Genomic DNA, 13,267 nt, shown 5'->3' on the forward strand with positions numbered 1-13,267 from the left:
ATCATAGTTGAAGTTTATTTTTTATAATAAAAATACTGAGAGGAGATCATTATTTGTTATAGTTTCCATATCATATAGTTTCCATATCTTATTAAATAAAGATTATTACATTAAGAGAAAAATTATTAAATTTTAAGAAATACTTGTTTAAATTGTTGCTAATAAACTACTAATTTAATTTAACTATCATTTATTTTTATTTAGTAAATATTTATGTACCGTATTTTTATTAAATAAATATTTCATTTATTTATTTCAGAAGAGAAATCAAATATTTATTAAATAGTAATTGATTTCTAAGTAGAAAAAACAGACGTAAAGTCCACGGAAAATTTAAGTAAAGAATGAATTAAAGATCTATATACACTGAGAGAGAAAGTTTCTAAATTTTAATAATTTATTCGAATAGTACTATTAAAAAAATATTCATTTACGGTAAATAAATATTTACTTTATAAGATAAAAATGATACTTAAATTAAATTAGCAATTCTTCTATTAAATAAATATATAATTTACATTTAGTAAATATTTCATTAATACTATTCAAATAAACATTTATTAAAATTTAGTAATGTTTTCCTCAGCATATACATTCGGTATTTTAAAAATTATTTAAAGTTCAGTATCTCTCGAAGAGTTTCTTATTTCGGATTGTTTGTCAAAACATCTCATTTTTATCGAGAAATTGACTCTAAAAATAAAAAAATCCGTAAATAAGAACTAGCGAAACGAGCTTCATACTTATGAGAATAACCGTGCCGTAACGCTCGAAGACGATAACGGGTTTAGGCAATTCAAGAGAATTCACACCGCCTATAATCTATATCATAAATCCGATGGAGCTGTCGCGTCGGTGACACCCGCTGTACATGCTGTCGATAGGATCTCGATCGCCGTGTCGGAGTTAGCGTTAGAGAAACGAGCGACGGCTCGAAGCCCCGCGGCTACACTGATTGCGGCGGACCCTACGACCGTACAGACCCGGGAACGTCGTCCCCGACCGGCCGGAACCCTCGTCCAAGGACGTACCCGCTTCCCAATCAGAGGCGAAATCAGATTGTTTAACACAGCGGACACCAACTGCTATTTAAAGGCAGCATCTGCCCCATGGGGTTTGCTACATTCCGACACGACAACGCTCTATCATAGAAACCGTTGTCGAAAATGTTATCGTCGTGGGGGAACATCGTTCGCATTGATCTTCACAAATCGACACATATTGGCGAGAATGTAAACGAGAACAAATATTTCTTACAGTTCTCTGCGCTTCATAAGCGCGTCTAATTTACGAATAGTTCAAAAATATAACCATCCTTTGCATCGCTTCCATTTGCTCTCTAATTATCTTTAAAAAACGGACGTTAGTTAAAGAATTCAAGCACCATTATCGCAGCAATATCAACTAATAAAATTTTAGAAACTAATTTCCAATTTTTTATCGTTTGAATTAAAAAATCGTACGATGCTTATAGCGCGATGCATTTATAAAACAGAACGGCGTAGAGCTAACTATAATAATAAAACATTTTGAAAATATTGCGTGACCTTAGGGCCTAGAGCTTAAAGATTGAACAGAACTGCAGAAGAAGTAAAAATTGCAAGTACTTAAGTGAAATGCGTGTTAACGGCGTGACGATCTTTGAGCCAATTTGGAAACAATTGCGATTTCGTCGATTTTCGAGTAACGTAGAGCCCACCGGCTGACCTTTGCAGGCTGTCGTTTGCGAGCGTGTAACGAGCCAAAATTAAGGGGCATTGTACCCTTAAACAGATTGCACACGTCCGTGCGTGAACGTGACCGTCGGACTTTCGGACGAAAAAAGGCTCGCACGAAGAGGGAATTCGTGCGATAAGACGATAAGTGAGGAGGCCTACGCTACGAACGGGGGACGACACGGCGACGAAAACGAACGGGGAGAGAAACGTACACGTAGCACACTCAGCCCCGTGTGTTTGCCTACACGGAAATCCTCTCTAACGGATTCTAACGCTCGACCGAGTTTGCGCTTTTTCATCTTCGGACCGATGACTTTCCCGCGCGCGCCGTCTCCCGCGATCGAAGCATCCTCGATCCACCGCGAGCGACATCGAGGCTACACGAAAGTGCTCGGAAATCATCACCTGCCAACTCCTTCGACAGATAATTACGCGAGTCCGTGGCGAAATGGAAACTACGACTCAGGCAGAAATTCAAATGAATCACGCATTTCATTGTCTTACTTCAATCCAGGTTATTCCTATTTTTTCTTTTCTTTTAAACAAATCATTCATTAACGTTCTAGATATATTTCCTCCTATAAAATTTTGATGGGGAGTAATGCATGGATGCGAAACATCCTGTTTCAGGCTATGGAAGCAGCTTGTCAAAGACAGCACTGGACACGCACAGCCATCTCAGGCAGCCTGGTATGTAGTAGGTAGATATTTTTGAGAAGTTAAAGCGTACTTTCACTTGATCCAATCTAAAGTGAATTCTGGTCAGATATTCTTAACTCCCGGCGAATTAATTTGATTGAAATTCTACTTGTGAAGATATCTGTTGATAAAAAGTCATTAACATACAAATACCGGTGAAATGAAGTTTGAGAGTTTCTAAGACAAGTTCCTAAAACAAATTTTTAATTTAGTTATCCGAAAGAGATTTCATTGTGGACGATAACGTAAAACTCTTCTCGAATGATCTACATAATTTAAAACTGAATTTTTTGCACAAATTTTTATTTATTTCAATTCGCAATTTTACGTGTCAAATTATGTATATGTAATTGTTATACCATTAGACGCTTCTTGTAATTTTTTCGATAACAATAAGACATATCTCTCTTGTTTATGTACATAAAATTTTATTCTGAATTATAAATTAAATAGATCATTTGAAATAGCTTATCTATTATCGGACTGGAAGTACAAGGTCCCTTTTCACCTGAAAAGGAAGCTTATCTATGCGATGATCAAACAAGGTCACTGTTACTGCGCGCGTCATCGATTTCTCGGAGTTTCGAATCGCGATGAGAAAAGAGCCTCGAATCCTTGGGCGTAGTCGCATCCCAGTATTTCTCCCGTCAGTTCCCTCGTTCCCCGACAGATAAATGGGTGTACCGCGCCCCTTCCCATTATTAACTTGTAAGTGAATTACCGTTCGATCGAAAGGCGATCACTCCGGCACGCATTCAGCGGATTCATCGGGCGAAACGACCTTTGAGGTCCGGCAATTCCGAATCCGTCCCCATCATCCGCGTCTGTCCCCCTCTCATAATCGCTCGACTTGTATTTTTATGGGGTTCGTCTTGCAGTTCTCGTGTTAGGACTCTTCTTCGTTCTCCCAAACCATCAGAATCATTAAATCGGGACGTTTAGCCTTCTCGTTAAAAAGTCTGTGACATTTTTTTTCTTTGTAAAAAATTGCGAGATACCCTCACACATATTAATTAAGCCCATTGTTAATTCATAATCTCCAACCGTCAAGTCTTGGTTAACAATTGCCATTTACAAGTTCATAAATCCTCTTCTGTATTAGTCTTTTTTTTTTAATAAAGCAAAAGATATATTTATAATTTTTAAAATATTTTTTTATAATTTTATTATTTTTGTGTTTACTCGCATTTTAGAAAATAACATCCTAAAGAGTGACAAAATTTTGAAAGAAAGCTGTCTTTTATAATTTCCAAGCTCTTTTTTACATGCAAATCTGCGACGATAAAAATCAATATATTTAATCGCTCGTCTAAACTTCGGAAAAGCTTAGAAGACACTCGTGTCGCCCGTTGAGCCATTCCGGCGGCAGTTTCTCAAATTAAAATTATTATGATCCAAATGAATTCTATTCTATTGTGGGGTTGCGATTATGTTCTTTTGTATGGCTGTAGGGCCCTTCATGTCTGAGCGGCGGCGAGCGTCGGTGATGACGCATTGTAAAGCTTTTAAAGGGTGATACGGGGGCTCTTGAAAAACAACCGTGTAATGGATAGGTATATCCTACGTGAAACTGCGAAAAATTTCGCACCCATTCACCCTGTGAAAACGGAGTTTACGTTTATTGGTACAGATCACGCAAGCATTCTGCCGAATGCTCTTCTAATTATATATAATTAACAAAGTATCACTATCACAGAAATATAATATTTTGAGAAGGAGAGAAGCAGTCTCAACAATATCTGCGCTGGTGAACAAATTTGATCACATAGCTGATAGAAAAATATTTCCTATTATATACATGTTACTCGAACAATGTATTAATTAAAAATACGAGACTTGCGAAGTGCTGAATTTGTTGTGGCCCGCAGATCCCTACCAAATGTTCGGGGCAACGAGCAGTCGGCTCGCGAGCTCTGGTTCTGGACAGATACAGCTCTGGCAGTTTCTACTCGAGCTTCTGTCGGACTCGAGCAACGCCGCGTGCATCACGTGGGAAGGAACCAATGGCGAATTCAAGTTGACCGACCCCGACGAGGTGGCGAGACGATGGGGCGAGAGGAAGTCCAAGCCTAATATGAATTACGATAAATTGTCGAGGGCTCTGAGGTGAGTTTCCAGGATGGCCGCGTGCCCTTCTACCGCGCCCGCGTTCGCGACAGCGGCGCGGCGGCGGCGCGTTTTTCGCGAACGTCAAATGGAAAAGCCATTAACGGACCATCATTTATGTTTTGACGAAGTTTCGGGGTGAAAGTAAATTCGTTCGGCACATGAACGTTCGGATGTTTCGCGTTTACTTGCGCGCACGTGTGTATGTGTTGGTGTCGTCGGGACGCAGGGGGTGGCGGACGAGGGAGAAATTTCAATCACCGACAGTCAGACCGACGGTAGACGCGGCTATTATTTTTCCATCAGATCCACTGATTATATTACGCGATTGCTCTTTTTGACGTCCCATCGTATAAGAACTCTCGGACAAGCAAGCTCATTTTCAATGTCGGAGCTAAAGACGTTTAGAAATATTTTTTCACCGCCAAATTCGTACGTAGCACAATATTTAAAAAATAATGTTAGATATAGATTAGATATTGAATAAAAAGTAACGCGCATTGCAATTTACAATTTCGGAAACAGTAATCAAATAATTATTGTCTTTTCGAATCACTTGTAATTTGTGCACAATTTACTATCGTATTACTTACATTAAATAATTTTATTGAAATTAAAATTTGACTTTGAAATGCGATACATAAATCTTCGACAAAAATCTTCATTTTATTTGATGAACGAATTTTTGAATTACCATGTAAAAATTTCGATTATCTCAATTTTCAAATTTTATGGCAAAACAATTATATATGTCAATGGCTGCTAGTAAATTAATAAAGTTCATGAAAAAGATTCAAGATTTTGTGATATGCCAAGATTTGTTCTCGAAACTTAGGTATATATTATAATTATACAAATAAGTAAAGAAGATTATGATCGAGATTGATATTGTATATTGATAAATATGAGTTGAATTCATACTATACAAATTATAATATTACTATCAAAGTTATAGTTTTTAATGCACTTTAATAGAAAAAAAATGGGATAATTTTAAAAATTTTGTTTTAAATTCTATAAAATCATAACAAACCTATAAAATGTTAGAACATTTACCAATTTACGCACAAAAATTTTTTAATCATTTATAAGATTTAGAAGCAAAGAAATGTTTTGAAAATCGACAATCAAGCATGAAAATTCTAATAAGTATTTCAAAAAACTGTAAAAAGTTTATTGCGAAAAATATTATCTCAATCAAGGTAATATTTTTCAGCGCACGGTTTATATAACTGATAGTTTAAGATCAATATAAAAGATTATTGGACGCTGAGATCCAACCTCTACTGTAATTTGCGCCTCTTTACTTATTTATATAATTCAAAGCAACCTAGTATTAATTATTACTTATTGGGATTTTAACTATGACCGCGTCAATAAGAATTTTCCATGCCTATGTTCATACTACACTTTCAAATATGAGTGTGTAGTATGAACATAGACGTGGAATATCCTTATTGAAGCGGCCATAGTTAAAATCCCAATTATATTCATATATTTGCCGACAAATTTTTTTTACAGAACCCCACAGAAGTATTAGTTCCACCCGTCCTGAAATTACGGATCTACCATCGCTTAATGCAGAAGAAAGTCTGAATGGAGCGTCTGGTTTGTTTGCAGGTACTACTACGACAAAAACATCATGACGAAGGTGCACGGCAAGAGGTACGCGTACAAGTTCGATTTCCAGGGGCTGGCAGCCGCGACGCAGCCGGCGGCGGCCGATCCAGCGGCGTACAAATATCAGAGCGAGCTCTTTATGTCCGGTTACGGTCACGCGAAGCTGAACCTGATGCCGCCGCCGGCGGCGTCGGTCTCGGTTTCCGTTCCCGGCGGCCTCTTTCAATCGGCATCGAGCTACTGGTCGACGAGCCCGGGCGCCAACTTGTACGCCGGCCATCACACGGCCTCCGGACACGTGCCACCTCATCTCGGCACCTATCCGCATTACGCATGACCCGCCGCCGAGCACTGGGGTGCCTTGGGCACGCCGCGTTGAAAACGTTTCTACCGAAAAAGTACGGAGCCGCATCCGCCACCGTCGCCGTCGCCGTCACCACCGCCGTCGGCGCCGTACGCATGTGAAAACGTAAATTGCGCACCACTCGGCCCCTTATCCCGCCCCCCGCAGGCTTGGACCGCACATTGTTTCAGGTACTTGCACGAATCTGTCCATACCGCGTACTTGCTTGCAATTATCCTTTCGCAACGGATTTTTACAAAGCAAACATCACGTTCTAACGATCGAAATTAATGCGAGTAGCAGAGTAAGCGGTTTGACGATTAAGTTTTAAAGTATCTTTTTCTCCTGGGAAAAAGCATGATTATGTGATCAATATATCGTCTCTCTGCTACATTCGATACAATAGTTCACCATTTTAAAATTATTTATTTAATAAACTATCTCTTGACCGCATCAAAAATATTAAATAATATTTTAAAACAAAGAACCAAAATATCTATCAATTTCTTACTAATAAATTTAATGATGAAGAAATTATGAAATTGTTGAAAGATATTTGCAGAAGAAAGGAACAATAGCGCGTGCTATTCTCTCTCAAAGTGATACAAACATTTATTGAGTTGAAAGAACTTCCAACTGACATCTCTACCGGTAGGTACACATTTCAATTGAAGAGTTTCAAGAGTGCTTCTAAACATGGAAACATAGGATGTTTATAACGTGCTGGAGAAGCCTACTTTGAAAGAGATATGTAACATTAATTTACATGAATGAGTCGCATTCAAATATTCTAACTAAATTTTAACGATGAACTAAATATCAGACCATGTATTTATTTTCTCTTATATATCTGGAAATTTCAAAAAATTAAATTTTGCGCAAGTCACTCGTGGATATGTTTACACGGAATTTAAAGGAAGTAAAGGCATTTACGCTAACAAATAATGATATACAACTGTCGGGTCGTAAGTAGTGATACAGCTTTATAATCAAACGTAAGTAATGGTAGACGACAAGCAACAGATGCAGACATTCGTTCAGTGACATGCATACATAAAATTCATTAAAACGCGTATATTTTTAGAAAAATATTATCATATTATCATATTAGAACAACTTTAAACAGATTTTGTGATTATTAAAGTTCTCCGTTGTAGAAAAAAATGGAAAAATTTAATGAGGAAAAAGATTTTCCCAAGTATTTATTCGAGTAGCAAACCTTTTCAAATTTCATATTCGCGTAATTTGTAGTGGTTCCTTCGCATTTATTTGTTAAATAATTGAGATAACAATGGAAATAAGACACGCATATTGACGCGAGGAATATTTACGTAGCCGAGACGCGTTTGGACAGATTGAACATCGAAATTATGCGGTGATCTTAACAAAGTGTGCAATATCGAAACAAACCTAAAGAGAGGCACCGTCACAATTTTTTTGGTGCAATATCTAAACAATGCGCCGCAATCGGTGATCATTTATGCGCCACCTGTGCCAGAGGCGATCCTACGTAATGGTTACACAACGGACTTTGATTCGCGGCCGACGGGGTGCGCCCAGAAAAGAAAAAAAAAGATTATTGTAAGAACGTTGTACATACAGTATAATGCATTACGTTAGTACAGGGTGTGCGTCCGTGAGAAAATTCGCATGAATCTGTTTACCGTTATCGTGTTGCCGCTTAAAAAAAAAAAAAAAAAAAAACACGCGCATCCTTGGAAAAAGTTTGCATTTAAAATAAGCATCAATCCTTCAATGATTCTTTGCCAAATATCTATACCAAAGAAAAAACTAGCTTTCTTTACAGGTAGTGTATCAAGTGACAAAGCATGTAATTTTAAACTTGTTATATATAAATGTTATTTTTCTCTACTATTTTCATTTTTCGTTCTTCGACGTCATTTGTTCATCTTATCTAGTCACGCATGTAATGTTTTTAATTTCTTCATCAAAATGCGAAGTGATATCGTTCGCAAAGATATTAGCTTGACAGCAAGGTATATAATCGCATGACGGTAAATTGAACATGCGAAATCATTTGGTCCAAGGAAAAGTGAACTCGTACGTGAAATAAAAAGTCGACAAAATTTCACGAGCATCGTCGGCGTTTACGATTGGATTAAATCGGGCATGTGTACATTAAAACGCAAAACTTATCACCGTGTCGCTCGATAATAAATCACAATTTCAATCTCGCGGCTGTTCGTCCGCAGAATGTACTCATGTTCGATTCAGACCAAAGCTAATACGTGTATCATAAACTCTTTTAACTTATTTGTTACATGAAGAAATGGGTAGAGATGCTACATAAGGAGTAAATCGAGCGATGGGCGTGTAAGAAACGATTATCGAACGTATAATATTTCTACAACCATTCAGTCAACACGTCGGTGCTTGCTTAAGCGTAAATCGCTCGTTCCTTTAACGTAACATTTTACAACGAAAAAAATCGCGTTAACCGTGTATTCTCATTACTCGTCATCGAGAGAGGTAATCAAAAAGTACAACGTTTAAGTCATATCAATTGACGGCACGCGCAATCAGAATCGAACTTTCACCCCATCCTTTTTAGAATCGCGTGAAATATGTGGCCGCTCTACCCATATCGAGACGAAGGATGGATTACCGAAACGGAATTCGATCCTGATCAGACAGCGCATCCAGATTCGTATTTCGGAGCCAAGATTGTCATATTGAATCGTATAATAACAATCGTTTCTAATCTATTCCCGAAAAAGTAGCCCTACGAGAATATAATCTCGGAATACCATTAAATGCTGAAATTCTTTTGCACTGTCTAACATTAGCTACGTATTACTGGTCAAAAAAGTTACGCATATTGCAGTAATACAGATTTCTTAAAGAAATAAGTATCATTTCATTGATTTGATATTTAAAATCTACTGATAAAACGATATTCTTTAATTATATCTTATTGTGAGTAAGAGAACGAAACAAAGATCTGATAATTTGCCTGCAGAATTTTAATTAAAGTTATTCGAGAAGCATATAATATTTGATAGTTAATAAAGAAAAATAGCTTTACTGTTTTAAAGATTATACAATGTGTTTAGTGCTTAATCTCTTTTCAGTTTTCAATCATGATTCAATAAAGAAAAATATAAATTTCAAAAAGATTCGATGATAACGTCCGATGATAGCGAAAGTACAGAGTCTAATGTATTTTGAATAAACCAGGAATTAAAAAACCAATTTTTAAAAAAGGAAAGAAAGAATGTGCAGTCCTACATAGATTGGCCGTAATAAGTATTGACAATATGCAAACTTTTATCTGACCTTTGCTTGTCACTAATCTTTTTTCAATGATCTAAACACCGATGCTTAAAAATCTCTGAAAAGCGCGAACAAGCACATCAAGTGCCCGACGGACAGCTAGAAGAACAAGAAGAGATGCGATTTTCCATCGCGAATGTCGCGGCTTCCTCATCGACGCGTGTCGGCAATCCATCCCCGGAAGAAGGAAGGCGTACCTCGTATCGGAGAGAAGCGTAACTCCTTAAGACGTATACTGTACCATATTATTCATAAGTGGCCCTAAGCATTCCTAGAGTAATTTTAACGATTAGCGCGGCCCCCGGACGGCCCGTGGGACCGATCGTGCAATCGGCACCGCGACGGGAAACGGTCGTTATCCAGCAGATGGTTTCCGGATCGGTCCGACGGGTCGCGAGCGCAAACGGCGCTCATGTAGATAGGGTGTTTTCATGTGTAGCTTAGGCGTGTAGAGATTTTAGTCTTAGCGCGAGGGTGCGACGAAAAGTGAGTATCAGGAACGAGAGAGAGAGAGAGAGAGAATGAAGTAAAAGCGTGTGTATTATGTGTATTTGTATGCGATGTGAGCGCATGTGCTCGAGCAGGCGTGATTTCGAGAATGGAGGTGAATAATAATAACTAAGCGATGACTATACGATGACGACGATGACAATGATGGATGAGTGGATGAACGAGGGATGTCTGGCACTAGCGTAGAACGCGTTAGGTTAGATAGATAAGCGATCCCCCCCTCCCTCCCCCCGCCCGCTATCGAAGGCCGAAGGACATGGTTTCTCATCGCTAGCATGATAGCGGAAAAGGCACAACGGAATAGACCTGAGAGAATCGCGGGAACCGCACCCGGGAAATCGGGGGGAGCGCTGTTGTTGTTCTTGTTGTCGTGCGCTTGTATTAAAGTCGCCATGTTCTAATTAAACGTGCCGACGGGGTTGTATCAGTCGTCGGCAAAATCAATGTGGCTCCTATTTCTCTATGCGTTTGCGTTTGCCCTCTTGATTGCGTACGAAAAACGTACAACCAAAAACAGAGAGAAAGAAAGCGAGTGTGTGTATATGTGTGTGTGTGGGCGTAGAAAAGGAATGGATGACAATCATCAGAAAAATTAGGAGGGAAAAATTAGAGCTCTGCAACCTTTTTCTCTCACTTCTCGCGCATTACGTACGTATAAACGTGTGCGAGCAAACAAAACCAAGAGGAAAAAAAAAAGAAACGAGACGAAGGAAACGGCGCGGAGACACAAAGAACGATCGCAATGCAATGGAGGAGGAAGAGGAGAAGGACGAGGAGGAGGAGAAGGAGGAAAACGAGGGAAGAGGAACGCGGAGGCAGATAGGAGAAAAATAAGCCGAGGAACACACGGTAGGTCAGTCTTGGTTGCCGGCGGTTGGCGAATTGGTCGGGTTGCCATGGCGAAGAGGGCCGGGGTGTTCTCCGGGTTCGGCGGGGTCCGCCCCAACGGGAAACCCCCATTCGGGAAATTCGTGGCGTCGCTACGCCGAACCATGCCGCGGTGCCGGAGGTTTAGCTCGGCTTGGCTAATCGATTCTGCTACCAATCAGCGCCCGCGCCGTTCCTCCACATCCTCCTCCACTTCGCTCTCTATCCTTCTTCCACACACACACACACACACACACACGCGCGCGCACATTCATTCTCTCTCTCTCTTTTCCTCTCCCTCCCTCTCTATCTCTGTCTCTCTTTCTCTTTTTCCTTGATATATATTTCGTGCACCACCACTACCGCTACTCACCACCACAGACTCTAGTTCTATCTAGCATCCGCTACCCCCGCACCCATTTCTCCATCATCGACTCTACCTTCGTGCGTACCCTCCTTTGGTGCTGTTAGCGCTATCAACACCACCTCTACTTTACGTACGCGCTCTCCTCCGCTCGCCACCCCCTCGTGTGCGTTATTCGAATCGAGATACACCGCGAGCGGATGCAATAATGCATCGTATCGAAGTTAAGAGACGCTCGGGCCTCGACGTGGAAAATCAACTACCCGTTTACTCTTCATTAATCGAAACGTTCGTAGGAACAACGTCGCGTTTCCACCAGACTTACGAGAGATAAATGTTTGTGTCTTTCTATTACGTGAAACATCAACTCTATTGCAAACTTCGCAGAGAAAAGTGGCAAATGACGTCTCTGTCATTTTATGTCAAGTAAAGTTTCATTCCATGCTCACTTACGCACGCGAAACAAAACATTAATTCTGTGATAAAAAATAAAATTCTAGTTACACAAAATAAATGTGTAATTCATTGTTTGCATTTACCAATTAGTATATGAGTTAATAATGATTTCAGTCAAAATTTATTGTAATAAGCAGTTTTTTACTTAAGTAATCATATTATCAATGTCGTTTTTACGATAACTCTCTAGAATTGATTTTTTCCTAAAAATACAAATAAAATCTCACAATTTATTTAATTTTTTAAGCCAATATTATTTTAAGGAGTTTATCATTTAATTGTTCGTTCTGGAGATATTTAAAATAAAAGGTTTATTAATAGTTTACGACAAGTGATGACTTTCTTCGATATTTTTATCACCAGAACAAATTTCAGAATTAATAAAAAAAATACGAATATCTCGCAAAACTAATAAATGACTTGCCAAGTATCAATTTTGTGATTCCTATGTGATTATCATCTTAAGCATAATTTTTTTACACCCTACTATGATTTAATTATCTTATTTCATGTTTCTTACATCTTTCGTTATTTATTTTCGTTAGATAAAAAGGTAAAAAGGTATCAAGACATATCCGCTATGCCAGATAATAATTACGAGCACAATATCCGCTTGAGTACAGATTAAAGATTAAATTAATGCACTTATTTGGAATAGCGCGCGACTATTCCATTCGTATGTCCTGTTGAAAGTGTAAAATCGTGTCTACTTCTGCCCTACCTAAATCTCGAGTTTTTAAGTTTTTAATTCATAAATCTTTCAATCTGGAATCGAAGACCAGACTTAATCTCAGCGGGTATCGCATAAAATTTTCAATTTTTGATTCTTTTTCTCCTATCTCGCTCTGCTGCACTCACTAATAATTGCAACCATAAAAAAGTAGCCAAGAGGCTATTTAATATCAATTCGTACTACTTGTTATCGCCAGGCGAGCTCAGTTGGCATCAAAGAGAAGAATAATTATCATCAGTTATGATTCTGATTAAATTTTATGTAGAAAAACAAACAAATGAGCTAGTCGTAGTGAAGATAATTCTCATATTTCATAATATTTTTAAGAATTTTTTGTATTTTAAATTTATAAATTTTCTTGAAAAAATATATTAAATTTCTCTAGATTTTATAAATTTTTCTCGAAAATTAAATAGAATAAAATGAGAGATTTTAGAAATCTTACAATATTTCGTAGAATTCACATAAATAAATAATTCCAGAAAAAAATGTAAACTTATTTTGAAATTGGAGCACTTTTGAAAAGTGTTCCAATTCGTATAAAAAATTTTGTAAAA

The 13,267-nt window shown here is 38.3% G+C and overlaps 1 protein-coding gene and 1 long non-coding RNA gene across 6 annotated transcripts in view; one reads left to right on the forward strand and one right to left on the reverse strand.

The window, feature by feature from the left end:
• The window catches only part of LOC105200525 (transcriptional regulator ERG homolog), a 57,384-nt gene extending 46,650 nt beyond the window's left edge, over window positions 1–10,734 (forward strand). For 3 of the 4 annotated variants that reach the window (XM_026132540.2, XM_026132539.2, XM_011168142.3), the window contains 3 exons: window positions 2,349–2,408; window positions 4,286–4,523; window positions 6,144–10,734. In XM_026132540.2, coding sequence (XP_025988325.1) covers window positions 2,349–2,408; window positions 4,286–4,523; window positions 6,144–6,480 — 635 coding nt within the window. In that variant the 3' untranslated portion in view covers window positions 6,481–10,734. The remainder of the gene's footprint in view (window positions 1–2,348; window positions 2,409–4,285; window positions 4,524–6,143) is intronic. The other variant, XM_026132541.2, reaches the window with a different exon arrangement.
• The window catches only part of LOC120358973, a 42,971-nt gene that overhangs the window by 24,935 nt on the left and 4,769 nt on the right, over window positions 1–13,267 (reverse strand). The gene's annotated exons all lie outside the window — the stretch shown is intronic.

The sequence above is a fragment of the Solenopsis invicta genome, chromosome 11, assembly GCF_016802725.1.
Source record: "Solenopsis invicta isolate M01_SB chromosome 11, UNIL_Sinv_3.0, whole genome shotgun sequence".
Classification (NCBI taxonomy): Eukaryota; Metazoa; Arthropoda; class Insecta; order Hymenoptera; family Formicidae; genus Solenopsis; species Solenopsis invicta.